Genomic DNA, 27,747 nt, shown 5'->3' with positions numbered 1-27,747 from the left:
CTCCCGCCAAGCCGCCTCGCTACTCAGGCCCCGAAACCCCCAGTCACCCCCACCCCACCTGGCCCCGGCCACCGCAGCCTCTTGGCCATTGGCGGCCGCGCCATCGACGTAGAGACGGAAGTGACGCAAGGGCGGGAGCTGAGTGACGCGGGGTGGCGGAGATTAGCGGCGCGGTGATGAACAGCCGCTTGCAGGAGATCAGGGAGCGGCAGAAGCTCCGCCGGCAGCTCCTGGCGCAGCAGGTACCGACGGCACCGTCCTCCGCCGGGCCGGGCGCTCGGGGGGTGGGGGCCGCCCTTTCCCTGCGTGAGGGGGATGCAGTCGCGTGCAGCCTCAGATGCAGCGGTTGTGCTGCTGGCGGCGGCGGGTGGGCCTTTGTAGAGGCTGTGGCTCTGCCGCTGGTGCCCGGCTCCCGGCACAGGTAAGCAGCGAGCCTCAGGGCGCTGCCCGGTTTGGACCAGTGGCTGAGGCTGGAGAGGTGGTCACTGCTGGCGCCTCCAGCCGGCCTGCAGGCAGGCCTGGGTGGTGGGAGGGTGGGTCAGGCTTAAAGAGCGGACTTTTCGGCTTCGATCGTTACTGCCTGGTTTTTTTTTTTGTCTGTTCGAGCTGTGGCTTGAATTTGCCTTGCCCGTTGTTCAGTTAGGAGCTGAAAATGCCGACAGTATCGGTGCCGTGCTGAACAGTAAAGATGACCAGCGGGAGATCGCTGAAACAAGAGAGACGTGCAGGTCAGTACCAGTAGTTTCTGTTTAAAATGAGTGGGGTTTAACAGTAATACAAGCCTTTGAAGTAGGTAGAGGTTGTTCTCCAAACATAAAATAAAAAAATCTTATGTTACTGAATAACATACAGTCCAGTGAAAGAAAGTGCTTTAATTACTTAGATATGACCTTTGAGGTGAGTACGGTTTAGACATTCACGTTTGATAGTAGTGTGGAAATTAAGGTTAACTTTTGCTTCCTATGTTAAAAAGCTCCCGTGGAGCAAAACTGAGGTGTGAATTTAGTGTATGCTTGCTGCATTGTCCTAGAGCCTTTGTTCTTTTGCTAAGAGCAGCTACAGGGCAATTTAAAAGTTCTTACAGAACAGTGGGCATGTCTAAGAGTACCTACTACTTATTAATTCTCACATATATTAGTAACTCTCTTGTGTGGTCAGGCTTAACTTTGTAGATGCACTGCTTTGCTAGAAGTTAACTGTACCTTTTAGAGAAGAAAAGTGAGGAATTGAGAGACCTGTTTTCAGGAGTCCTGTCCTGAAAAAGCTGTGCTGGTCTCAAATATACTGAGAAAGGAGCAACTTCTCATACACAAAGTTTCAAAAAAATTTTAAACTTGTAACAGAAATATGTAGTCAAGGCAGATTGTCAGAGAGCTCTCAAAAGTTCCCTCTGGAGAGAGAAATGATTTTATATGAGGATCTTTTCTGTATGTATACAGGGCTGCTTATGATATTTCTGCACCAAATGTAAAACGCAAATATCCGGATGAGGGAGAAGCTGATGAGGAAGAGATTGAAGAATATAAGGTAAGAAAAAAAAAAAAGTTTTCTCTGGTGTTCATGGATCTCTGAGGGATTTACAAAATATGTATATGTGTGTGTATGAATAAAAATAAAAGCGATGTCTATAGACACTTCAGTTACATGTCTTTCAGTGGTATCTCGCTTGATGTTTCCCACTGCAGATCTAAGGAGGCATAGACACTAAGCGTTTCTCTTCAGATGTGGCTTTGGTGCATTGCACTGTACGTGTGTCAGAACCCAGTGTTTGGAGGCTTAATTTAGTGCTGCTTCTAGGTGAGCTTAGGTGATAGTGGGAATGGCTGTTTTGTGTGGAAAGAAGTGGTAAAATGTGGGTGTACACACACAAAAAAATCTTGACCAGAATTCTTTGTGTCAGAAGAGGCACAGGCCACTGGATGAAATACAGAGAGACTGAGGGTGTCTTCCTACCTGCCTGTTAGGTGCAAAGGAATGCAGTTCCAGGTGAATGGAAGAAATGAGGTATTCTAAGGAAATGAAAGTAAGATGTTTGGCTTAGGGTATACTTTAAGTATCAAAAATATCTAGGAAAAGTTCAGTTTAAAAAAAAACAAAGCAAGACGTTTCCATTATCACTGAAGAATGAGTGGTTGTACAACTCTCATCCCCTCCATTTTATCAAATGCTCATCCAAGAGCTACAAACAGCTTTCTTTTTTTCATATCTAATATGTTGTCTTAGCTGAGTGGTAGAGAAATGAGGTTAAGCAAAGGCATGATTACAATACAGCTATGTTTCTGATTTACTTTGTGATTTTGTTGCAGTATATGTCCTCCCCTCCCTTTTTAACTTGTCCTAACAACCTTTCTTTTCTGATTAAATAGAATCAAGATGAATGCATTTATGAAATTATTATTTCAGTGTCTGTTGTTCTCTTGGATGCTTAAAATTAGTAATTTTTGAAATATGAAGCCTTGGTAGCATTACATCTGTGTTCAGGCTTATAAATGTTTTGGTACAAATGTCTGTGTCCTGTCTCACTAAAGCAAAAAGCTAATGCATGACAGGTATTGTATTTTTGATGACTGAATTTTTTCAAGTCTAAACGTGGTGTTATTCTATATATCTTATTTAGCAAACCAGTTAAGTCACTAACTCAAATAAGGGTTTTCTTTTTGCGCTGTTTGTGGAGTCTTTATAATCGCATCAGTTCATATCTGTTTATTTTACTCCTTCACCAAGTAGGTGCTTAACAACGTTTCTTTTTTTTTCTGTAAAGTATATGTGGATAAGTCACTTCAGTTGGCAGAGTATATGAATATTATAATTAACATTTTCTCCACTAGCATGGAGAAGACTTACCCTGAGGTAGGCTGTAACCACTTGCAAGTTGCCAGTCTCTTGCTGTATTGTTGAAATTGAAAAATACTTTCGTGATACTAGCTGGGATCAACTTCAGTTAAGGAGATGAATAGATTTAAGAAACTTGAAACCCCCAAGTAGAACATCTGTTGTTGCATCATCAGGTGTGTTCTGCAGATGTTGCTAACTTCTGAATGGCAAGGAGATAAAAACTTAGTAAAATCCCATCTGTATTTATGGAAGTTTTTCCCTGCTACTTTCAGTCTGTTTAAATTCACTCTTGTAATATGAACTGATACAAAAAATCTAGATCCTTATGGTATCAAGCCCCATTGGATTGTGTTTAATACTCTTCAGACAAAGTAGTAATAAACTATTAGTGTTGCAGGCAAATGTTGTAAGTTTGTTGGCTTTATTAGGAAAATTAGAAGCAAGTATTTCCAATGTGAAGTGGCTCATGTGTCTAAAACCCTGATTTGGAGTGTTGCAGAAGAGAAGCTGCATGGTGATTTTACAGCAGCCTTCCAGGATCTGAAGGGGACTCTTTCTTTATCAGGGACTGTAGTAATAGGACAAGGGGTAACGGGTTGAAACTTAAACAGTGGAAGTTTAGGTTGGATATAAGGAGGAAGTTCTTTACTGTGAGATTATTCCAAAGTCTGATTTTCTCAGTGAAGTTTTGAACTTCATAAGGTTCTTCTCAGCCCACTCTTCCAGCATATCCAGGTCTTCCTGAAGGGTGTCTCTCCTTTCTGAAGTGTCCCATTTCTACTCTCAATTTGGTATCATCATGAAACTTGGTCAGGGTGTACTTGATCCCATCATCCAGATAATTTATGAAATATTAAACAGTATTGGGCCCAATATTGATCCCAAGGGGACCCCACTAGTGACAGGTCACCAGCTGGAAAAGAAGCTGTTTACCACTACCATCTGGGTGCAGCCTGTCAGCCAGTTCCTCACCCACTGCACAGATCACGTACACAGACTGTAATGCATCAGTTTCTCTAGGAGGAGTCTCTGGGAAATTGTGTTAAAATTCTTGGGAAAAATCAAGGTAGACCATGTCGAGTGCTTGCCTCACATCAGCCAAGCATGTTACATTGTCAAGCAGAAGGCTATCGGGTTTGTCAAGCAAGAAGACTTCAATTTAAGATGTGTGTCAGTGGGGAGAAGTAGAGTTCCTTTCTATGAAAAATCTGGTTCTTCATCATTCCTTTTATTTCAGTGTGTTAAAATGTCCTTTAAAACAAACCAACTTCATCCTTGAGACTGCTTTTCTCATGTGAAGCACTGTATTAACTGATTAAGCATTTGTGTTGTAATCAGTAATGTATGAAGTAGTGTAAGCATTCTACTAAAATATGATAGATGATATTACTTAGTGGTTCTTCAGTTTTATTTCTGTGTAATATATATTCTAGGTTGTTTCAGGATCAACAGGAAAACAAGAAAGTGACATGAAGAAGTGACTCTCTTGTTTCTGTTCCAAGTTCAATGTTGGATGTTCAGAGTATGTCAGTGTGACAGATCTCTGAACTCCAGAAATTGAATGAATGAACAGTTGGTGACACTCTGAGGGGAAAAAAATGCAATACAGTTCCTGGTTTCTGTAAATTTTAAGACTATAAAATGGCATTTTTTAAAGTTGCTTCTAAGAACAGTCCCAGTGAAATACTGGCTTGTACCATGTGCTCTTTCTGCAAAGTGTGACTTGAACAGATTTATATAGAAGAGGTGATTTCAGCTGATAAGGTTATAACAGAAGAGATGATTGAACGAATATAAATGTTGAAAGGTTCTACTACTGAAGAACTTCAACAAAAGAAATAATTCGCTTTAGTCCAAGTAGTGATATTTTGGAGAGACAAAGATTAAAAATTCCACCCCTTGTAAAGCACTGCCTACACTGTCAGGGTCTGGAAATTAAGGGTTTCTTATTTTATTCTTCTTTCAGACACCTTTCCCAATAACACTCTCCTCTTTATTAAGAGAGAAGCAGACCTCTGGAAATAAGTAATTTGGTTTTTTCTGCCAAAACTGGAGTTGGAATCATTAATGATCTGCTGTTGTAGGAGACTTCTCTTAGTTGACAGCCCACATCCTTCCTTAAGCAGCAGAATCGGAATGAAAAGAGAAGCAGCATGATGTTGCATAATTGTCATCCCTGATTTATTTCCAAGGATGAAGTAGAGCTGCAGCAAGATGAAGAGAACCTGCCCTATGAAGAAGAGATTTACAAAGATTCCAGTACCTTTCTTAAGGTGAGCTGCTTTTGCAATTAGAAGTGTGGTGACAGGTGACATGGTTGTGTTAAAATATTTCTGCAACTGATGGTATTTGAAATTGTCTTTGAAGGCTGAAGTAATAAACTTGAATTCACAAGTGTGGAAGTTTCCTGTGAAAGATACGACTTTAACTAGTGCTGATATTAACCTGACAAAAGATCTGGGTCAGCTTGCAGGGAGCCATAGTAATGGTGGGCCTGATTTGAGCTAAAAACCAAATGATGGTCTTGTTCAACATCTTTGTCGGTGACATGGACAGTGGGATTGAGTGTGCCCTCAGCAAGTTTGCCAATGACACCAAGCTGTGTGGTTCAGTTGATCCGCTGGAGGGAAGGAATGCCATCCAGAGGGACCCCGACACGCTTGTGAGTGGGCTGATGCCAACCTCATGAAGTTTAACCATGCCAAGTGCAAGGTCCTGCACCTGGATTGGAGCAGTCCCAGGCACAGCTACAGGTTGGGCAGAGAAAGAGATTCAGAGCAGCCCTGCAGAGAAGGACTTGGAGTGTTGGTCAATGAGAAATTGAACATGAGGGAGCAGTGTATGCTTGCAGCCCAGAAAGCCAACTGTATCCTGGGCTGCATCAAAAGGAATGTGACCAGCAGGTTGAAAGGAGGTGATCCTGCCCCTCTACTCTGCTCTTGTGAGACCTCACTTGAAGTATTATGTACAGTTCTGGTGTCCTCAACATAAAAAGGACATGGAACTGTTGGAACAAGTCTAGAGGAGGGCCATGAGGATAATCAGGGGACTGGAACACCTCCCGTATGAAGACAGGCTGAGAAAGTTGGGGCTGTTCAGCTTGGAGAAGAGAAGGCTGCGTGGAGACCTCATAGCAGCCTTCCAGTATCTGAAGGGGGGCCTATAGGGATGCTGGGGAGGGACTCTTTTTCAGGGACTGTAGTGATAGGACAAGGGGTAACGGGTTAAAACTTAAACAAGGGAAGTTTAGATTGGATATAAGGAGGAAACTCTTTACTGTGAGGGTGGTGAGGCACTGGAATGGGTTGCCCAGGGAAGTTGTGAATGCGCCATCCCTGGTGGTGTTGAAGCCTGGTTGGACAGAGCCTTGGGTGACATGGTTTAGTGTGAGGTGTCCCTGCCCATGGCAGGGGGGTTAGAACTAGATGGTTGGAACCAGATGATCTTAAGGTCCTTTCCAACCCTAACTATTCTATGATTCTATGGTTTTGACTAGCGTAGCTTATAAAGGCATGTTGGAAAAAAAGCCCAACCTATTACCTTCTCATTTATCAGACTAACACATGTAGTATTTGTGTTCGTATGTCCACTTACCTCCCTGTTGCACTCACTGAACTCCCTTTTGTTTTCCAGGGTACTCAGAGCTTAAACCCACACAACGATTACTGCCAGCACTTTGTGGATACAGGACACAGACCCCAGAACTTCATCAGAGATGTTGGTATGACATTGTTTGAATGTAAACTGGTTCTGTTCAATAGTGCTTCTTTTTCTTCCTCTTTTTAATTCCTTACAGTTACTGGGAAATGCATATAGATATATGCTTCATAGTTTTGTCTCTCTGTAAGCACACATATCAATATATGTATTTATATGAATAATTTTATTTTCAATCATTTAGGAGGTGATTATTACCGGGGCTGCTCTTACTCTTGGTTTTACTTGAAGGTATTTAACCAGGAGGATTTTTTCAAAACTAAGCTCTTTTTAATTCCAGGAAGTAGATGAGTCTGTTGAGCAGATCTTGGAACCTTTGGAAGTTTCAATAACTGACTTAAGAGCTCAGCTGCTTCCTGGACTGTATTGCCTCCAAGAATGCATGTAGCATATAAAGTATGGAAAATACTTATATTTAAGTCAGTAAGCAATATGGATAATATTTACCAGCTAAATTATGTAGCTGCTGACAACTTGTCAGAAGGCCCAACACATTCAGTAGAATTTAGAGGATGTTATTTTTTTAAGTTTACGTTTATCCTGCCATTACTGAACTTGTTATTGAGGTCTTATTTTATTAGGCCTGAATTTAATCTCTCTAAAAATAAGGTACGGTTTGGTCTTGTGTCCCAGAATGGGTGCCTGGTAGTTATTTAGTGTTTTAAAAAAGCAGGACACCTCCCTCTGCATTTTTTTTTTGCAACAGTTCTCTGTATTTTATCAAGTTTAAGACTGTCAGAGCAAGTGTGTTGTTTATAGATGCCAGTCCAAAGAGGTTTTGTTTGCATATTGAAGTAGTCAGTTTTTGATCTTCTCTTTTTGAGAATGCTTCTGTGAAACACACCTGGGTGTTTAATAGAAAAATGGGGTGTTTTGACTCAGTTGTGTCTTTATCTGAAAAGCCCCTGGGCTTCACAGTTGTGTACTTGAAATATTTATACTCTGTTCTTTGAAATAAGATGATTATGAAGATAGAGCAGCCCATGTTATTTGCTCTGACTTCTCTGCCACAGAAGGAATTGGGAAGGGACAGATTGTTATAAGAGTGTTAATATGGAAATGAACATGTCAGCAACAGTATAGACCCTTTATTAGACACGAGTTATGTCAAGTTGCATATTGGTCACATTTTCTACGTGATGATCAAACCTCTGCTTAGGTACTTGTAATTGGATGTGACCCTACAAAAAGCTGTAGGGAAGGAGTGGTTTCAGAACACCCAGTTGTATCTTTCTGATGTTGCTGTTGGTGGAGTGGGAGAAACCTGTGGGTTTTGTTTTGTTGGTGGGTTTGTTGGTTGTTTTTCATTTTGGTGGTTTGTTTTTGTTGGTTTGTTTTTTAACAACTGCATTCGTCTTGATTGAAAATTTGTTTGCATCTGTTGCTTAGCTGGGGATAGTTGACTTCCGTTTCTGCTGGTCAGGAGTAGCACTGGAAATCAGGAGAACATAGTTTTTAAGTTATGTATTATATGAGGAAAAGAATGAAAGTAACTTTTCGGTGTTTTATGCGCTTGGAATAAGAGATAGTGAGGTTGGATACTAACAGCTTGGCTTTTACCAGTGTAATGCTGTTGTTGCTTGCTGTTCTCCTTGATTATATTGGCTCCAGGATCTGCGGGTTCTTTATTTCTTTCACCCTTAAGCGAAAGGGACCAGAAGTGAGTCTTTGCTTCATGGCCTAGTTAGCGTCTAGTCTGCTCAGAAGTGTCCCCAACCCAAGCTGTTCTTGTAACACAGCTGCTTATTATGGGGAGAGATTTTTTTTTTAGCAGGGCTTGCTGCGACAGAACGAGGGGTTATGGTTTTAAATTCAAAGAGGAGAGATTCAGGCTGTATGTGAGTCAGAAATTCCTTTACAAGGGTGGTAAAATACTGGCCCAGGTTGCCCAGAGAGGTGATGGATGCACCATCCCTGAAGACATTGAAGGCCAAGCTGGATGTGGTTCTGGGCAACCTGATCTAGTTGAAGATGCCCCTGTTCATTGCAGGGGGCTGGACTAGATGACCTCTGAAGACCCCTTCCAACCCAGGCTTTTCTATGATTTTGTCTTAGGGTTGGGAGTTCAGAAACTGGAATTAAAATAAGGAGAGGAATGAAGCCTTGTGGGTTTGGTTGGTGGTGTGTCCTGTGTTCTCCCTTGCCATTCCCCCCATGGAATAGCGCCACTTAAAGTGGTAAATTTAAATGAATGTGAAGCTTTGTAAATAACTCTACTAGTTGAACTGATACTGACTGGCAGGTGGGAATGTACCTTTTTTGGTTTGTGCTGATTCTACTGCTAGCAATAACCAAAACATACTGTCTCTATGAAGGGGAAATGTAATATACTGAATCAGGTATTGTAACAGGCTGCCTAGGGAATGGTGGAATTGCCATCCCTAGAAGTGTTAAAAAACCTTGTGGATGAAGCCCTCAGTGATACGGTTTAGTGGTGGTCTTGGCAGTGCTGGGGTGGTGGTGATTGGAATTGATGATCTTAAAGGTCTTTTCCAACCTGGTTGATTCTGTAAATGTTTGATAGTTTGGTTTTTTTTCTTTTTTAAAAAAGCTTGCTGAAGAAAACCTAATTAGGATTCTCCCTTTTGCATTCTGTACATACGAAAGATTTGCAAAGTAACATAAAGCGAAGTCTAGGAATCCAATAAATAAGTGTTCAAATCTTCATGACTGATGCAGAGTACCAAATCTCAATGTAAAGGTTGCCAAAGGGAACCAGCCGTACCCCAGCTGCTGCCTTAGAAATAGTCTTCAAAAGTTAAAAAAAGAGTATTTTGTGAATGAGTGTTAATCAGATCTTAATATGAATTTATGGATATAGGGGATAGCAAAATAACTTTCTCTCATCATTCTGGCACTTTTGAGTTTAAATGAAAGATTGTTTCCTTCTGATAGAAGGTGTTGTGAACTCCTCATCACTGTAGTGCTCTAGAGAAGGTTAGAGCACAGACACTACATTCAGTAACAGCCGTAATTAACTGGGTGAAGGCAGGAGTCTTTCATGAAGTACTAAATAAAAAGCTGCTTTGAAGGGTTTGGTTTGTTCTAACAAAAATTAAAATGAGGCTAAGTATTAACATTGCAACTTATTCAGAATACTGGACAATGCTTAATTGATACAGATTTACTCTCTTAAGTAGTTGTTAACTTCATGTTTTCTTCTTCTTAGGCTTAGCAGATAGGTTTGAAGAATACCCAAAACTTAGAGAGCTCATCAGATTGAAGGATGAGCTGATATCTAAATCTAACACTCCTCCCATGTAAGTGTTCTTGTGGAAAACACCTTTCTTCTCCAGACCTGTTTGAAGTTAGCTGTCTGCTTTGCAAATCTCAGTCTTTTAGCATCTGCTCAGAATTTACATTTTCTGTCTGTTTTTACATGCAAGTTAATCAATCAAAACTTCAGAAGAATAAAATCAGTTTGATTTTGCTAGTTCAATCTAGATGTTTCATATGGTATATAAACTGGTTTGTTTTTCCAGTTGTGATTATTCATAGTATCTAAAGCTTTGTTTTTTTAAGATAGAACTGTCAGCTGATTGGACAGCAGGCTTTAATTTGGGAACTAAAAGAACACAGTATGATTGTGGATCTCATGATATCATGCAGTTTACAGTAACAAGAAAAACTTAAAAAAATGGCCTCTTGATATAACATTAGTTGTTCTCCTAACAACTCTTTTTTTTTTGTATAATGTTCAGCCATTATCTTAGTATCCATTAATCAGATTTTACTTTGTAGTTTAAGATGAAAAAAGTTTAGGCTGGCTGGAAGTGATTTGTCATATTCACTTTGAATTACTTCTTGAGTTCTTGATGAAGGTTAGGCACAGTATAAGCTTGCTGCGTGTTACTCCCAGGAGTTTGAACCTATCTGAATGTTGAACCTAATGTTTTTGTTATATTATAGCCCTAATCTCTACAGAGTAAAATAGCATTACTTCATGATAGTCACATGAAAAACTCTGACACAGTTGTTTGAACTACTGAGACACAAACTGCAAAACTCAGCTTGCCATTTTGAAGTTAGATACGTTTTGGTGTTTTTAGTCTTAAAGCACTACAGGGGAAAAATAGTGACCAAATGCTTCCTTCTGATAATACCAAATATGCTTACACAATAATAATCTCTTCCATTCGGTTTGTTTGGAAGGGGGAGGTGGTGCTCTGCTAATCGGCTTTTTTAAGATTAAAGTTACTGAGTGGAGGGTAGTGTAATTTTTTTTCATAGTGATGCAGCAGCGAGTGGTGGGCAGGTGTGGAGGCCAGTCGTAAGAGTACATTTAAGAGTGTACATAATAAAATCAGTGTGTATGGGGACTAGGCTTTTGTTACAGGGAAGAGAAATACATTTCTACTATATGAAAAGTAACCACATTTCCAGTGTTCAGAATCTTATGAACGTAACATATAGTAAGTGTCAATTCTAAAAATAGGCCACCTTGAAGCAAACCAAAAGTCTGTTAGCCAGGCAGTGAGAGTTTGAGTCTTAAATGTTGATGTTTTCTCCTATATAGTCCATGGATGTACACAAAGTTCAGTGATTCTGTACCGTCTGTGCAAGCATCTGTTTCCTGCTTGCTAAATTAGATTCCTAAAAGCTGTTTACTTAGAGAAAGCATTACTTCTTAAAAACTAATGCAACAGCATCCAGCCTAGGTTAAGTGAGAATGTCATGCATGTCTACTGGACTTGGTGCATATGAGCTGTATAGACTACACAGGAGACCCTACTCTTAACTGGGTACATGGAGGTGCTTTGTGGAATATAATTTTCAAACCAGTGTTACAGCCTGTCCAAGCAGTTGATCATCTTTTGTTTGAACAGGTACTTACAAGCAGATTTGGAAGCTTTTGATATTAGGGAGCTGAAGTCCAAATTTGATGTGATTCTTCTGGAACCACCACTGGAAGAATACTACCGAGAGACTGGCATTACTGCTAATGAAAAATGCTGGACCTGGGATGATGTAAGTATTTTTGTTGCTGTGAAGGTTTCATACATGTATTTAAGCAAAAAATATGAGGGTTTTTTTTCTTTTTCCTTTTTTTTTTAAGAAAAAATAAATTATGTTCTTTTGGTCTGTTCTTGAAGAAAAGCCTAGATTCTTATAAAAAGTAAGTTTTATATTGTATGCATGCCTACACTATTTGTGCTCAAAAGATGGGGTCTGGGTTTTATTTTTTGAGGAGTTTAATGAATTAAATCTACCTTTTTATTCTCCCTGAGCCTGGTTGAAAACTAAAATCTAATAATAGTGGGGTTTTCCCCTACTGTGTGTGAGTTTTCTGTTTGTTTTTTGCTATTGAAATTCAGAGTATCCATTGTAAATATTCCCTTGTTGCTTGACGTCCTCAAAAAGGTTTTTGAGGTATGCTTTTTAATATGCTTGTCTTCTAGTCAAAAGAGATGGGTATGCTTCAGTGACATACCTTCCTTCTCCAAAGTACTGGTTGGGTAGGAAGTTTTTATAGTCAAGCCAGTTGTAATCCTGAGAAGCCTAATAAAATAGATAAACCCTGCTTGTGGATATTTTTTTCCTTGTATTTATGTATTCCCTTACTGTTTAGTCATGTCAAAAGATTAGGAATTTTTTATTTTTTTTTTTTAAGTCATGTTGATTTCTAGCCCCTTTTGGGAACAAAGAGAAATCTTAATGTGTGAGATGTGATCTTTTCTGAGATCCCTGTTGCTGTTCTTGTTTTATTGTGCTCTAGTAAACATTTAGAGAATTGAGTCAGGGAAAAGATTTTCCTTCTGTAGTAGTGCATGTAGATGCTTGTAAAGAAGTAAACATTATATAGACATATTAATAATATAACTGCGTTCCATAGCTTTGCCCTTTCAATGAAGTGAGCCCTGGAAAAGCAAGGTGAAGGCTGGAGGCTATGAAGTGCTGGATGTCATCAGGCATAACAATTTGATGACATAAAGCCTGCTGCCAAGTGCCCCTGTCCTTCAAGATTGGAGAATTCCCTCACTTGAGCATTGAATAAAGAACTTGTAATGTGAAAAATAGTGGTAAATTTGCTCTGCCCTATATATCTATACTTTACTCACTGGGGGGGTGGGTGGGAAGGAAACTCAAAAAGCAGAAAACCAACCAACCAAAAAAACAACCAGCAAACAACCCCCACCCTCACAGTAGTACAGACAATCTAGAGTGGAGAGGAACAGCAGATTAAAAAAATGTTTGTATAACTGTGTCAGGGATTGTTAGGTTCAGGCATGAATGGGAATATGCAACTAATAAATACATGTTATTTAGAGACCCTACTTGAAAAGTATGCAGGGCTATGTCTGCATTAGCAGCACATTTGTCATAATACAAGTGAATCAGTAGATGGAGGCAATTGTTACTGATTCTTGTGTTCCATGCGGTTCAGGGGAGAGTGATGGTGTTACTTTAAACTAGGTTTAGTTTGTCCTTAGGCTGAAACCCACACGTGTAACTTCAGAAGTGAATCAGTCAAACTGAAGGATCATGGAAACAAAATAAAATTCAATCTACCTTTTAAGGAATGAATTTGGAAACAAAGGCATTCATGCCTGTGACAAGGGGCTAGGTAACTTTACCTGTACAGTCAAAGCATAAGTAGCTTCTGTATTAGCCATTCTATTACATCAGGTAGAACAGGTGCCTGGGCAGCATTGCCCCAGGGAAAAATGTTCTGTCCTAAAAGGAAAACTGGAAGTGTTTGGGGCAGGAGTCATCCTCTTAGCTGGAAGTTACATCCTCTTAGAATGGCTTCTACTGCATTATTTTTCTTCACAATGGCACAAAATGAAACTTGAGTTAATGTTACTGCAAGTTACAGATACATCTTCTCATAATGAGTAACAGATTCTTTCAGTCTGTGGTTATTTCACCCTGAACGTTACTTATTTGTCATTGTTGACCACTGTCATGACAAATTCCTGCTTCTTTTTTCCTGAAAGGGAAAATGGAAAGAATGTCTTCCTATCCTATATAATAATAGGAATTGAGGTGAAGTTTTTTTTATTAATGTGTCTTCACTAGCTTCGTATAAGTAACCCCAGGGCTGAAAAGAAGCAGAACATTACTGCTGTGTTACTAAGTCTTTTTGCTACCAATGCAATGATAGAATGAAGCAGAGGTCTGGGTAGAGGGGAATCATGTGGTGGGTTGTATTAGTCTTTTAAGTCTGGAATTTTCTATGCAGATATAATTTCTGTTAAAAAGAATTAATTCAGCTGGTCATCAGCTATGTTGGAAACATGCACTTGGGTACTCATAAAATAACTTTTACAATATACTTTCTGGAAAACAATTTTAAGAGGATGGCTGTGAATAGTATACAGACTAAAATTTTTAATAAAAGTGCTTCCTGATGGTTTCTGCTGTAATGCTTCAACACATATTTAATATTCTTTCTGATATAATAGGAAATATATATTTAATTCATAAACACTTCTGTTACTGTTATTATTAGATAATGAAATTGGAAATTGAAGAAATTGCAGCCCCAAGGTCATTTGTGTTTCTGTGGTGCGGTTCAGGCGAGGGTCTGGATCTTGGTCGAGTGGTAAGATGATGTTTTAATTCAATTAATCAGGGACAGGCTTAGGAGTCTATTTTTATCCTTGACTTTTTCTATATAGAAATCTCAACTGTAGCTGCTAAGAGATGTTTTGTTACTGTAGTAGAGGATACAGAATTTTAAATGTGTTAGATATATTTAAGTATATCTGGCATTAACTTTTTAGATACTGTTATGTTCCAGATAAGTTACTGTGACCATGTGAGGAAGTATAATTCTATACAGTCTAGAAAGCTGTACTGCTGTCTTGTTCTGATGTATGCATGTTGCCATGTTGAGTGCATTTACAATACTATTTTTTTCTTAACAGAACTCTTAATAATTTTCTGCCAGAAATACTCATGCTAGTAGAAAGAAGCTACTGTTTAATAAAGTGAGATAAGATTGTGTGCTTAGCACTGGTTGTTTTCAGATTGAGTTTATTCTTAGTGAGTTTCACGAAGTTTTACTTCTCTGTAAGATCTTGGAATTTTGGGGTAATCTTTCTATATGCCAGTGTAGCACTGCTTGTGCTCGGGATTGTGGAGTAAGAATTTCCAGTTGGCTCTTGCTGTGCTGAAACGTTCTTTGCTTAGTTTGAGCAGTGCTTTCTATTAAAATAATACAGCATTTGTATAAGGACAACAGGGGCAGTTACTAATCTGATTGCTTTATCTGCTTTTCATTGTGAGGTTGGTTAAAGTAGCTATTTCGGGTTTATTGATTTTGGTCTTAGACATATCTGTAGTAGCTGGAGAGTTCTTTAACACAGCAATAGCCAAATGAGTAAATGAGTTTGAATCCTTAATGCCCAATTTCCTCCCTTTCAAAGGCTACACTTACAGGAGTTAAGGATTAAAAAGTCATGTAAGTTGTTTTTGGTGGTAGGTTTGTTTTTTGGTTTTGTTAGGCTTTGGGGCGGGGTGCTGGGTTTGATTTGGTTTTGTGGGTTTTTTCCCCAGTATAAAACTCGCAAAGTAGTAGCAAAAGCTTTTGGCTATTTATCTTCCCATTTATAGAATTTTACATTGATAATGAAAAATCATCAGAATGCAGGAGTTAGTGGAGACAGGACCAATGCAGCTGATCACTATGTTGCTCAGACTGATTTTGATTAAGTTTAGGTGTCACTGGGTAAAAATGCATGCAGAGTTCTGTAAGGCGTTCTGTGCAGTGGTTAGATATTTAAGAAAATGGGGGGAGGGGGGAGGAGGGAAGCAACACAGAAACAAGTCTATGCACATAAGCCATTTTATTTTGTTTTGTTTTGTTTTGTGGGGGGAGCAGCTTGACAAACCGTGGTACAATCCTGCCAGTAAACTGTTTCATTTATCTGTGACAAATTGCTCTCCCAGCTATGCTTCAAGAAAAATACAGTACCTGTATGAGTGTTCAGTTTAGGTTATTTGATGTAGTGTGAACTGTTTTATCTGTCTGTAATATTTAGTGTCTGCGCAAATGGGGGTACAGGAGATGTGAGGACATTTGCTGGATTAAAACGAATAAGAACAATCCTGGAAAGACCAAGACTCTTGACCCTAAGGCTGTTTTCCAAAGAACCAAGGTAAAGGTTTGGCTCAATTTCTCCTCTGTCCCTACCCTGTGCCTTTATGCTGGTAAAATCCCCAGTGCTCCACAGCAGCTGGTGACATGCTTTCAGGAAAGCAGACATGAGGACTTCAGAGTTCTGTTCTGTAATGTACATTATATGGAAATAAATGTATTCATAGGATGAATGATGAAATTCTGTCCCCATTTGACTCTAGTCACTGTGTAGAGGCTTCATCTACATTTAATACTGCTTGGTAGATTTCTGTTACAGTCCACTAAGTGTGGTAGTCATTTGAGCCTTGTTGAAATGCAGGTAGCTGAGGAGGATTCATAAATTGATGGAAGAAGAATGAAATCCCAAGAGGGAAGATGGAAACTGAGTAGAAAATGTTACTGTATGTTGCAGTACATTTGGTTTCTAGGTCATTTTGGCTACGTGTGAATGGTAAATTAGCACTTAGTCTGTCAGCAATACCTTTTGTGTAAAATACAAGCTCCTTTCCAGATTAGACAAAACTTGCTGGAGGAGGAACACCTTTTGAATGGAACTAAAATTAGCAGTAGAATTTTACTAAATTTAACATCAAAAGAAGTCTTTAAAACTGTAGGTTATAAATGGATGTTTTCATAAAAATAACTCTGGAAGACTGACTAGTTTTCCTAAATAACATGCTTACAAGTATGTGCCCAGAGCTTAAACCAGATATAGGGCTGGTAGGGACCATAGTTCAGTCGCATTGCCTGGCTTCCTAGAGATGACAGAATTGGTCAGCTTGCTTTAATTAACATTAAACAGTTTCTTAGGGGTCTTTTGTGAGGACATGTATTGAAGAAGGTGCAGAGAAGAGGAAAAAAGTGTTCTAAGAGACTCAACTGTTACGTTATTAAGAAACTTAGAAAAATGTAAGTAGGATTAATAAAGAATTAGGTATATGTGGGTGTAACTATGGCAGTTGTACTGAATACAGAGGGTTGGCTGATGAGTTAATAATTAAAAGTGTCATTTAACCTCAGGACTCATTCTACATTCACTGATCATTCATGAGTATTAAACATCATCAAGTCTGTCTCAGATTTGCCATTTTTTACGAGTATAAACTTCCCTTTTAGATACCTGAAATCTTCCTCTGACTTGCATTTACATTAATCTGAAGTTTGTTTGAAAGTGTGTTGTATTAGTTATACTATATTTAGACTTATAAATATTGTATGTTTATTGCATATAGTATTGCAAGTATGTGTAGCTCACTCCTAAGGGGGAGATTAGAACTAACACAGTATTGGAGAGACTTTATGTCTTTGTTTAACTGAGAAAAATAGTTTCTGGTATTGGAGAATTTCTCTGTTTATTGAGCAAGGGTTGGACTGAGGTCACTATTTATAATAACAAATGCTGAAAATTAAGCTAGCTTATTCTGACTAAATATTCTGTTGTGCAAGTTGTATTTACCAATGATCACAACAGGAAAAGCTATCCTGTTATGTTTAGTTTAGGCATCTCTAGGTGGATGCTTTATGCCGTGCCACCTGTTAACAGAATTTAAGGTATTGATGAATGACATTCCATGTGTTAGGAAAGAAAATGTTTTGGCTAGTTTTTCCAAAGGCTAGATTCATGAGGCTTTGCTGCATGGGTAATTTGCAGAGCAGAATTCTGCCTTTTTATTTAGTTGAATTTAAGGTTGAGAAACGCTGTTGCTTGTGTGCATTTGACCAACATCATAGATTTGATAGGGCACCTTCATATAGCCTTTCTTATTTATTTGCTGTTAAAAACCTTCCTAAAAATCTGGAAATGATTGCATAGTCTTGTCTGAAGCCTTTTTTTAGAGCCATCTGGTGGCACTTGGTGAATCAGTGTTTTTTATAATACTGGGGAAAATGCCTCATCTGAGTTTAATAATCCCAGAGACATAGCTCTGAAATAAATACGTAGAACCCTTTTCCCATCCTGTACCAATTACGGTGATTCCTCATTCATAGATGCTACACACTAGTCTCTTAAATTGATATACAATGTTTTAGAGTAAAGAAATGCTTATCGCAGCTAAAGAACATGTTAATGCCAATGGAGTGAGAGTACACTGACAGCTTGATAATGGTTTTAATTTTTTGATGCAGTGATATCTTCTAGAAAGGAAGCTAAGGGTGAAAGCTACTTCTATTAGCGGAATTACAATATGAAAAAGTACATCTTACTTTCCCTGACTGGCTATTCTGTGATTGAGAACTTTGAATATTACTTATATGAATAAAGTTAGGATCAGAATGCTGATACAGGTATTAATCATAATTATTAACTATTCCCTTACTCTTGCCATCACCTTGTAATCTTTCTCTTTGTGGTCATTTATCAGCCTTTCCAAAGTTAAGGCTCTAACTTTGCTGTAATTGAAGAAGTCCAAATATCTTTTGGCCAGATAGCTAGCCTCTGCTTTGTTTTCAAAAGCTGTTTTGGTAGCTCCAGCTTATTCTGTTCTTCTAATTTGTGCTTCAGACTTTCTCTCGGCAGAGTAGATTACACAATTGGCTTTTCTCTCCATTGTGCTAAAGCCACAGCCATATGTTCTGCAGCAGTATTTGCAGCACATGACAGGTACTATTACGTGTTCTATGTGCGTAGGAGCACTGCCTCATGGGCATTAAGGGAACCGTGCGTCGCAGTACAGACGGTGACTTCATCCATGCTAATGTTGATATTGACCTCATCATCACAGAAGAGCCTGAAATTGGCAATATAGAAAAACCTGTAGAGATTTTTCACATCATTGAGCATTTCTGCCTTGGGCGACGACGTCTTCATCTTTTTGGAAGGGACAGTACGATTCGGCCAGGTAACTCTTACGTTTATTTTTGCCAAATGCTTAAATTCTGATTTACTTTAATAGCCCTCTTCCAATTTAATAATCCTCTTCCATCATCTGAAACCACTTGTCTCAGCTTCCATCAGAACCCATCAAGACCTAGTCACAAATCCAGTTTTAACACTGTTTGCTGTTAAGTTTTGGTTTATAAATAATCATTTTCGGAAGTAAATACTTGCTCATACACTAAGACCTTTACTCTTTTGTTTGTTCCACGTTATCTCTAACTGAAGGTAAATGCTGAAATTAATATTTTTTTCTACTGGAATAGGGAAATGCACAATTTCTGTGTTTTAAGTTCAAATTCTGAATAATTCCTTTCTACTATTATTTTTGGACTTGATAGTGAAGTAAACTCCACACTAACTCTAGAAATTAACATGTCTTTATCATGTGCAAGACAGAGTAGCAGAAATCTCTTTCAGAGTCCTAAAGAGGTTTCCAGACCTATATCCTAGGTGAGATAATAAATCTCAAGGGGATACAGTTTTGGTTTATGTGAAGATCTGTCAGTCACAAAACTGTTGTTTGGAAAGCGTATGGCAAGTATCAATTCTACCAGTTTTTTCAGAACAAAGTTTCTTGTTCACCAGTATTTTTTGCTTGTTTATGTGTTTAACTCATCAGCAAGTATAACAGAATTCAGTTGAGATTTCTTTTTTCCCCGTGTGCCATCTGTTTACACTTCTGAGAAGTGTGATTTCTTTCTCTAAACTGATTTTTAAATCCCCGTGAGCTTAGCGCTGGTCCTGTTGCCAGTGTCTGAAGACCCAGTGTGTTACACTGGATGCTGCATCTGGCGTGATAAAAAATGCGTAAAAATAGATGGATCAGATTGAAGGTAACCGTATTTCATTTGTTGACTGATGATGTCAGTCTTAATTCCGTTGGCTATTGTGTGTGTGTGTGGAGAGGGGGCTGTTTTGTTTGGTAGAAAGACATTGTTCAGTTGTTACTGCAGTCCTGTTGTGTGTGAATTCTTATATGTTAATTTCTTATGGGGTCATGTTAGTCCAATTCAACTTTTGTGTTTTCTAAATTTGGTAGTTACCCTGGAATTGCATTGCACACTTTAAATCCTATATTAATCACAGATCCTCTGCTACTTTAACTTAAAATCTGAAGAAATAGGAAAGCTCTTACTGTAAATGTCTGCCTGCCTTGATTCATCTGGTGAAGTTGAAGTGCCCACTGTGTGTGCATTAACAGGTTAATTTAACTCTTTAAGCGCTGTTTCCATATTGTGGGCTTCAGCAGAATTGTTTCTGGGTTTTCAGATATGTGCTTCCAGCATGCCGTGCTCTTGGCTGCACTGTCACAACTGGTTCCTGGAGGCAGAATTACCTAATTCAAGTTTAAATGCCTTTTTTTTAAAGGGGAGGAGGAGGAGGACATTATTTTTAAACTGGATGAATTTCCTGATCTGGTTTAGTGTGGTCCTAAAGGAGCTGGAAACTGTTGTGGTAGTGTAAGAGGAAAGAACAAGTAGAAAGGACTCTTATGAAACCTCAGCATGAATGTTCCCATAGCCAGGTGTAATAAAAAAAACAAAAACAAAACACCCCCCCCCCCCAAAAAAAAAAAAACAACAAAACCAAACAAAAAATAAAACCACCAGAAAATGAAAATAAAAGAAGCCTTTAGAAATAATCAAACTGAAATCTTCACTTCTCAACAACCCTGGCTTTCCTAGAGGGCACCTTTTCAATTCTGTTCAACACTGGTGCCGTATAGGTAAGTGTTTGTCCCTATCACTTAAGAGTTCATTGACTAGGAAAAAGACAAGAATGGCCTTGAAACCTGAATTTTGTTCTTGCTTTTGTTGACTGTGGTTTTGTTCCCTAGGTTGGCTGACTGTAGGACCCACCCTCACAAACAGCAATTTCAATGCAGAAACGTATTCTTCATACTTCACCGCTCCAAATTCCCACCTGACGGGCTGTACTGAAGAGATTGAGAGACTTCGTCCAAAGTCACCGCCGCCCAAGTCCAAGTCTGACCGGGGAGGTGGTGCTCCAAGGGGAGGAGGAAGAGGAGGGGCTTCAGCAGGCCGAGGAGAAAGGGGCAGAGAGAGGAACAGAACTAACTTCCGGGGTGAGAGGGGTGGCTTCAGAGGGGGACGGGGAGGTACCCACAGAGGAGGTTTTCCTGCCCGCTGATCACTGTTAGGTAATTGCTTCTTCCCCCAGTCCTGTGCCTCATCTCTGAACCTTTTTCTTGGTCATGTTTTTGCTAAAGTGAATTATTCTGGCGACTCAAGCTAGTTAACTTTTATAATTGGTTTTGGTGGAAGCAGTTACAGTTAGTCTGCCTTCCAGTGACCGGCCTGGTGCGTCACCTCACCTACCTCCTGCATCCTGTAGCAAGAGTGCTACACTCAGCCTCCTGGCAGCTTCTAGTGTCAGAGCAAAGCACACCATCTCTTCAAATTGCAGCTAGGACTGCAGTGAAGATACTTGCTTTTCCATTCTGAAATGTGCAAAGTGTAGGCTTTTTTAACTTGTTTTCTCCAAAACATAGAATCTTTTTCCTTCTCTGAGAGTTCAGGTTTGGACTGACTTGGATTAATATGGTGGAGTGGGCATGAAATGCGGTTCTGAATTGCATGGCCATACCAGACTTGTTCTCTTACTCATGGAAGAAAAAGTGCTATGTCTATATTGACACTTGTTTTAACTTCTTTGAAACCAAGGAGCAAATGAAATAAACAGAATTCTATTTTTTCTTGCTTGGTTTAAATTTCCCAGATTATTGCTGGGAATAGGGAACATGTTTATTTTTCATTTGTGGTGTATATGCACTCACTTTTCACGTCTGTCATGGGGAGAGTGGTAATTCTATGCAGTCATGTGTTGTGCTTCGTGAAAAACAGGAAGCTGTGCCTTTATGTGTAGTCCAGAACTACACATAGGTCTGGGTTGCTGCTCAAGTAGGGATCTTCACCAAGCATCTATTCATTGTAGCCTTGTCCTTTGGTAGTTTATTGCCAAGCAATTGCAATGCAAGTAGTAGAAACACCTGGCTGGAGGTCATATTGGAAATGTGAGGCTGTGCTGTAAGCGAGCACTTCCAAAGACAAATCCCCTGGGTAAGGAGGGCACGGTAATCCAACTGAGTGTCGTGCTTTGCCTGTGGACCCTCCACACACTGGAAGTAGACTGTTGGTGATCAGCTCCAGAGTACACTGTGAAGAGAAAGCCATTCACTTGGGTATGTACAATGAACTTGTCAGTACTTCACAGACTGAGCAAACCTGGCTGCTGAAGTCTCAGAGGTTTAGGTGTGGATGTTTGAAAACTGTCTTTTAAGTCTCAGTGATGTTTCTCTGTTGAAGCCTAGCTTTTAAATAACTGTCCTGTAAAGTAGTGGATTATTAAACTTGTTTATCAAAACTAATGTTGAAATACTTTTCCTAGTATTTTGTGGGCTTGTTCTCCTTGAGGTTTTGGAACTGCTAAGTTTTGCTGTGGTTTCTTCCCTGCTGTCCCCTCTTCATTGCTAAAGTGAAACAGTACAGTGAAACTCATCTGATGTTTACATTTTGTGTTTTCCTGTGCTATATTTGCACATCTGAAGAGTCACTGGATTTAGGGTAGGGGCTATTTGACAGGTAGAGCTCATTGAATTGTCAGTGATGTCTGCCAAGGACTACCTGGAACAGCATCTGATGGAAGTTATGTGCCACAGTAAGAAAACCTTATGATTTTGCCCTAATCATGTTCTTCCTCAAAAAGCAAATAATAGAGACACTTAGGAAGGTTGCTTTTGTGCGAGTGACAAATCTTTTTCTCATTTAGTAGAAAATGTTAATTCCTGTTTCCCCCTTTTAATTGCCCGTCCATAGCTGATGGTTCAGGGGTATGCTACTCTTAACATAGATTAGGCTACACTGAAGAGGAGACTCAAAAGTAACTGGTTGAGATGTGTATCTGTGTCACTTTGCAGAAGCTGGGATGCTGCTCAAGACTTCAGTGACTTGGGAAATCAATTGCACATGACCTTGTTAAAAAAATATATATAAAGCAAAAAACAAAACAAACAAAAACACAAAAAAAAACCAAACAAAACAAACAACAAAACCAACAAACAGATAAATCCCTTTTGAGCATGCAGGAGTAGGTTTCTGATTTTTTGTCTCAAAGCTGAAATAACTCACGTAGTGAGTTATTTCAGCTTTGAGAAAAGAAGGCCACTCTTCCAGAGGTGTTAGATGAGATCTGGCTGGCTAGGCCAACTTCACCAGGAAAGTGTAACGTATGTACTGTTAACAAGCAACTGACTGTACTTTTTTTAATTGAACTCGATGGACAAGGAAATAGAACTTTGTATATATCCTCTATGAAGGGAGGTATCTGGTGGGTGTAATCCGAATGTGGTGGTGCAACAGTGATAGATTGCCTGTACAGGTAAGGTAGTGGTGCACAGGCTTGTTGCACCAGAAGCTTGATGTTGAGTAGTTGTGGTTGTGGACATGTGTGGTGGTGCATCCCCCCACCTCCATCCTTGGGGCTGCTATACGATCTCAGGAATTCCTGTCAGGCCTTGGCCTTTGTGTAATGAGTTGAATGCTAAAGCGTCCCTTGATAGTACCAGGAACCCTTACATGGCTAAGGGGGAGACATGGATCATACGAGGGACTCCTGTTCCCTGGCTACAGTGGGAAGTGAGAGGAGGGATAATAGTCATTCCATGACAGCCCTAGAACACTCCTTCCCTTCATTGTAACCTGAGTGGAACAGTACCACTGTTACTGGAGTTTTGAAAAAATTCTAATTACCGACTCGGTTTTGCTAGGATGGAGATTTACTATAGACTAAAGCAAATAATCTTGTGACACTATAAATAGAGACACTAAGTGAGGCCCTTGAGCTCTTCTGGTGGTGACCAGCATCTCCCTCTGAGTAGAACACCACTCAGAGCTTGCAAACTCTCAGGTTTGTGATAATTGAGGAAACATCACCAAAGGGGAGTGGAGCATCTCCCTTATGAGGAAAGACTGAGGGAGCTGGGTCTCTATAGTTTGGAGAAGAGGAGACTGAGGGGTGACCTTATCAGTGTCTATAAATATATAAAGGGGGAGTGTCACGAGGATGGAGCCAGGCTCTACTCAGTGGCAAACAATGATAGGACAAGGGGTAATGGGTACAAACTGGAACACAAGAGGTTCCACTTAAACTTGAGAAGAAACTTCTTCTCAGTGAGGGTGACGGAACACTGGAACAGGCTGCCCAGGGAGGTTGTGGAGTCTCCTTCCCTGGAGACATTCAAAACCCGCCTGGACACATTCCTGTGTAACACTATCTAGGTGTTCCTGCTCCGGCAGGGGGATTGGACTAGATGATCTTTCGAGGTCCCTTCCAATCTCTACCATACTGTGAAACTGTGAAAAGATGGAGCTGAGCTGAAGTCCTCTGCTACTTGAGACTCGGCTCTCACCTGCTGAGAAACTAAGCCATTAGACATGAATATTTCAGTGATTCAAGGGAAATTTTTAGCAGGTATACTTTTATATGTCTTTATATGTGCATGTATAGATTGTTACAGCAGTGTAGAAAACTGTTGACTCACTTGATAAGATCCATCTTAAAAATGCAAACTGCTGCTAAATGACGCTTGTAATCCTTTACATGTAAGCCATTGACCAAGTCTGAGACTAACACTAGATTCAGTTGCACCTGGGCTCCGGCAGGAGTTTGGAAAGCAAGAGGATCTGGTCTGAACTTGTGACTCAACAGGAGTGTTTCCTTACTTCCTTTATTACTTCTACTAGATATGAACCATTGTCCAAAATCTGAGATCAAGACTGGATTCAGCCACACCTAGGCTCCATCAGGAGTTCAGAAAGCAAGGGGGTCTGATTTGAACCGCATGACTCAACAGGAAGCCTATCTTAGAATCATAGAATAGTTAGGGTTGGAAAGGACCTTAGGATTATCTAGTTCCAACCCCCCTGCCATGGGCAGGGACCCCTCACGCTAAACCATCTCACCCAAGGCTTTGTCCAGCCTGGCCTTGAACACTGCCAGGAATGGAGCATTCACAACCTCTCTGGGCAACCCATTCCAGTGCCTCACCACCCTAACAGGAAAGAATTTCCTCCTTATATCCAATCTAAACTTCCCCTGTTTAAACTTGAACCCCTTACCCCTTGTCCTGTCACTACAGTCCCTAGTGAAGAGTCCCTCCCCAGCATCCCTATAGACCCCCTTCAGGTACTGGAAGGCTGCTATGAGGTCTCCACGCAGGCTTCTCTTCTCCAGGCTGAACGGCCCAAACTTCCTCAGCCTATCTTCAATTGGGTGGTGCTCCCGTCCCCTGATCATCCTTGTGGCCCTCCTCTGGACTTGTTCCAACAGTTCCATGTCCTTTTTATGTTGAGGACACCAGAACTGCACACAATACTCCAAGTGAGGTCTCACAAGAGCAGAGTAGAGGGGCAGGATCACCTCCTTCGACCTGCTGGTCACGCTCCTTTTGATGCAGCCCAGGATACTCTCTATGCAGATCTTTTTCACTTGATTCTACTTCCATTTTCCTTTGTATGCTTCCCCCATATAATAAGTAACGGAGTGAACCTTGCCATTGAATTCTGTTAGGTTGTGCCATTGTAGCTCATACTAAAACTGCTCTTGCTAATACCTTCAGTTGTTGTTCTTAGAGTGACCCTAAACCACTCGTTTCGTGACAACAGGACACTTAGAAAATACTGTAGTGAGACACTAGTCCCCCTTGCCCCAGGATACTATAAAAACTTTTGGTCATTTTTTTTTTTAATCCCTCTTGATTTGGACGGTATCTAAAGTGGTATTTAAAGACAAAAAGCTTTTAATTTCATTGCCAGTTATCAGTTAATTTCCCAGTTGTAACACTTGAATAAAAGGAGTGTAACACTCACAATCAGTGTACTGATGAATATTTCATTTACCACAAGTAAATGAAGACTCAATCTGAGCATGCTATCCTTGGAGATAAAAAGCTTTACCTAATCTAACACGTTTCTTCCTTCCTAATGTTAAATGTATTAATGCCTCCCATCTGAATTGGGATGCCTATCTAGATCTTGTCACATATTTCCATTCTGGAAGAGGCTTATAGTACTTGGAATATCTTACACCCTGTTGACAGTTGCAGTGACAAGATACTCAGGATGGCTTAGCATTTAGCTTCTAAGGGATTTTAAGACACCAGTCAGCTGTAAATCATTGTGTGTAAATCAGCCATTAGCTTGAGAATTCTTTTCAATTTCTGCCACTGCTGGCTATAGGAAGTTGGCTGACATGCTGGATGTGCTGTGTATTTTGCATTGCTCTTGGGGCTGTTGAGTGCATGAGCAGAGGTTCACTCTGTGTGTGTTCAGAGATACAGAATTCCCTTTCCCCTTTTAATTTTATATCCTTTCCCCTTGTTATTCCCCTTATCAGGCAGCAGTAGTGGTTTTGTGTTATACCTTCGTTACCGGACTGTTCTTATCTCAACCTGTGGGATTTACATTCTTCCAATTCTCTTCCCCATCCCTCTGGGAGCAGGGGGGAAAAAGGGGAGGGAGTCAGCAAGCAGCTGTGTGGTTCTGAGTTAGCGGCTGGGCTCAAACCACAACACTGATCATCAGTTTTATCAACAGCATTGTTATTTGCTTCCAGTACAACAGCCTATGTGTTGTGATTGCTCCCATTGAATTGTACCTGGCATTAATTATATTTGAAAGAAAAGGAGAAGTCTTTCCTGAAATTTTCCTTTCTGGCACTATGATGGTGCAGGGGTGGTGACTCATCTGCTGCAGTGAATGGCATGGGGAGGATGGGTTTTACCTGGCTTACTGGCAAAGAGCTAGCACAGTTCTTCCTGTAACACACCAGAATGTGAGCTGTCTGATTCACCAGCATCTCTCTGACCATCTGTCCTCAGTTCAGCAGTAGCAGTCATTTTTCTTCTTAGTAGCTGGTGCAGTGCTGTGGTTTTGACTTTCAGCCTGGGAACAGCGCTGATAACACCAATGTTTTCAGTTGGTGCTAAGTAATATTTACTCTGACCAAGGACTTTCTGAGTCTCATGCTCTGCCAGGGAGGAGGGGAAGCCGGGAGGAAGCAGAGACAGGACACCTGACCCAAACTGACCAAAGAGGTATTCCATACCACAGCACGTCATGCCCAGTATATCAACTGAGGGCAGTTACCCGGAAGGGCTAGATCACTGCTCTGGTCGGGCTGGGTATTGGTCGGCTGGTGGTGAGCTGTTTTAGTCTCTTCCCTTGTTATTTCCCTTATCATTATTATTATTGGTGGTAGCAGCAGTGGTTTGTGTTATACCTTAGTTACTGGGCTGTTCTTATCTCAACCTATGGGAGTTGCATTCTTTCCATTCTTCTCCCCGTCCCTCTGGGTGCGGGGCGAAGAAGAAGGCGGCAGGGGGCGGGGGGGTAGGTGAGCGAGCGGCTGCATGGTTCTGAGTTACCAGCTGGGCTTAAACCACGACACCATCTTCAGCAGTTGGCTTGAATGGCCTTAAAAGCTACAAATAAAGGAGTGTGCTAAAGACAGATGTGTACTCTTGGAAGTATCTAGATTCTGCTAGCTTCTGGTTCTACTAACCTGGGGTCTATGGCTGTTTTGTAGTCTCTTTGATAGACAGCATCTGCGAGGATGCTTATTCATCTTTGCCAACAAAAACCAAACCAGTCTAAAAGGCCAAACTGCCAACGCTCTGTCAGGATGTCCATTCCTGCTGTGCAGTTTTGTGCATTACATGTTTGAAGCTCCCTTCACAAGCTTTCCTTTATGGTGGTATGTCTAAAATACAAAATCTGTCTTTTAAAATACTTCCGTTGCTCAGCCTTGGAGGAGCAAGTTAACAAAACATGATCTCCCCCTAGGTGACCACTCCAGCTCCCCTTCCTTCACCTTCCTCCACCCCAAAGTAAAAAAGGAAACAGAATCTTTCTGTTACAACTTTAGCTGATTTAGCAAGGAAGGTAAGTGCATCTGTCTCATGGGTCTTGTAGACATCCACTAACGGGGAGCTACAATTCAAATCTATAATGTGTCAGAAGTCTTTGCCTGCTTATGTATATGTAAAGGACAGCACACTGCAAGAGAAGTACAAAATACCATTTTTTGTTTTAAAGCAAAAAGCTTCACCTGCTTTGTACATAGAAGACATATAATTACTTGTGAAGATAGCCTCGTGTTACATTGTGTAGGACCAGTATCCCTGTGGTCTTCATAGAAGTACAATAGAAATGAC

At 40.3% G+C, this 27,747-nt stretch overlaps 1 protein-coding gene across 2 annotated transcripts; it reads left to right on the top strand.

Moving 5' to 3' along the window:
• Positions 1-118: 118 nt before the first annotated feature.
• METTL14 (methyltransferase 14, N6-adenosine-methyltransferase subunit) lies at positions 119-22,550 on the top strand. Of its 2 annotated transcripts, XM_061443004.1 has the most exons (12): positions 119-242; positions 640-728; positions 1,440-1,527; positions 5,028-5,108; positions 6,469-6,556; positions 9,722-9,812; positions 11,379-11,520; positions 14,006-14,098; positions 15,540-15,656; positions 18,267-18,477; positions 20,353-20,601; positions 22,453-22,550. In XM_061443004.1, exons 1-12 carry the CDS (start codon positions 177-179, stop codon positions 22,503-22,505), a joined length of 1,368 nt encoding a protein of 455 aa, XP_061298988.1. In that variant the 5' UTR covers positions 119-176; the 3' UTR covers positions 22,506-22,550. The 2 variants fall into 2 exon arrangements, with proteins under 2 accessions (XP_061298988.1, XP_061298983.1); XM_061442999.1 differs by lacking the exon at positions 22,453-22,550 and having other exon boundaries at positions 20,353-21,903.
• The last annotated feature ends 5,197 nt before the right edge of the window (positions 22,551-27,747 follow it).

The sequence above is a fragment of the Pezoporus flaviventris genome, unplaced genomic scaffold, assembly GCF_033815535.1.
Source record: "Pezoporus flaviventris isolate CSIRO_AGI_PZ_B2104156 unplaced genomic scaffold, CSIRO_AGI_Pfla_v1 ptg000002l, whole genome shotgun sequence".
NCBI classification, from domain to species: Eukaryota; Metazoa; Chordata; class Aves; order Psittaciformes; family Psittacidae; genus Pezoporus; species Pezoporus flaviventris.
This window is presented reverse-complemented; position numbering and strand designations above follow the sequence as displayed.

What these genes read in the sequence shown, in the direction of transcription:
- METTL14 (XM_061442999.1), top strand. Translation starts at nt 177, where the DNA reads ATGAACAGCCGCTTGCAGGAGATCAGGGAGCGGCAGAAGCTCCGCCGG. An exon ending in ATTCCAGTACCTTTCTTAAG is followed by an intron (nt 5,109 to 6,468) that starts GTGAGCTGCTTT and finishes TTTGTTTTCCAG; the next exon opens with GGTACTCAGAGCTTAAACCC. An exon ending in GTCTGGATCTTGGTCGAGTG is followed by an intron (nt 14,099 to 15,539) that starts GTAAGATGATGT and finishes TGTAATATTTAG; the next exon opens with TGTCTGCGCAAATGGGGGTA.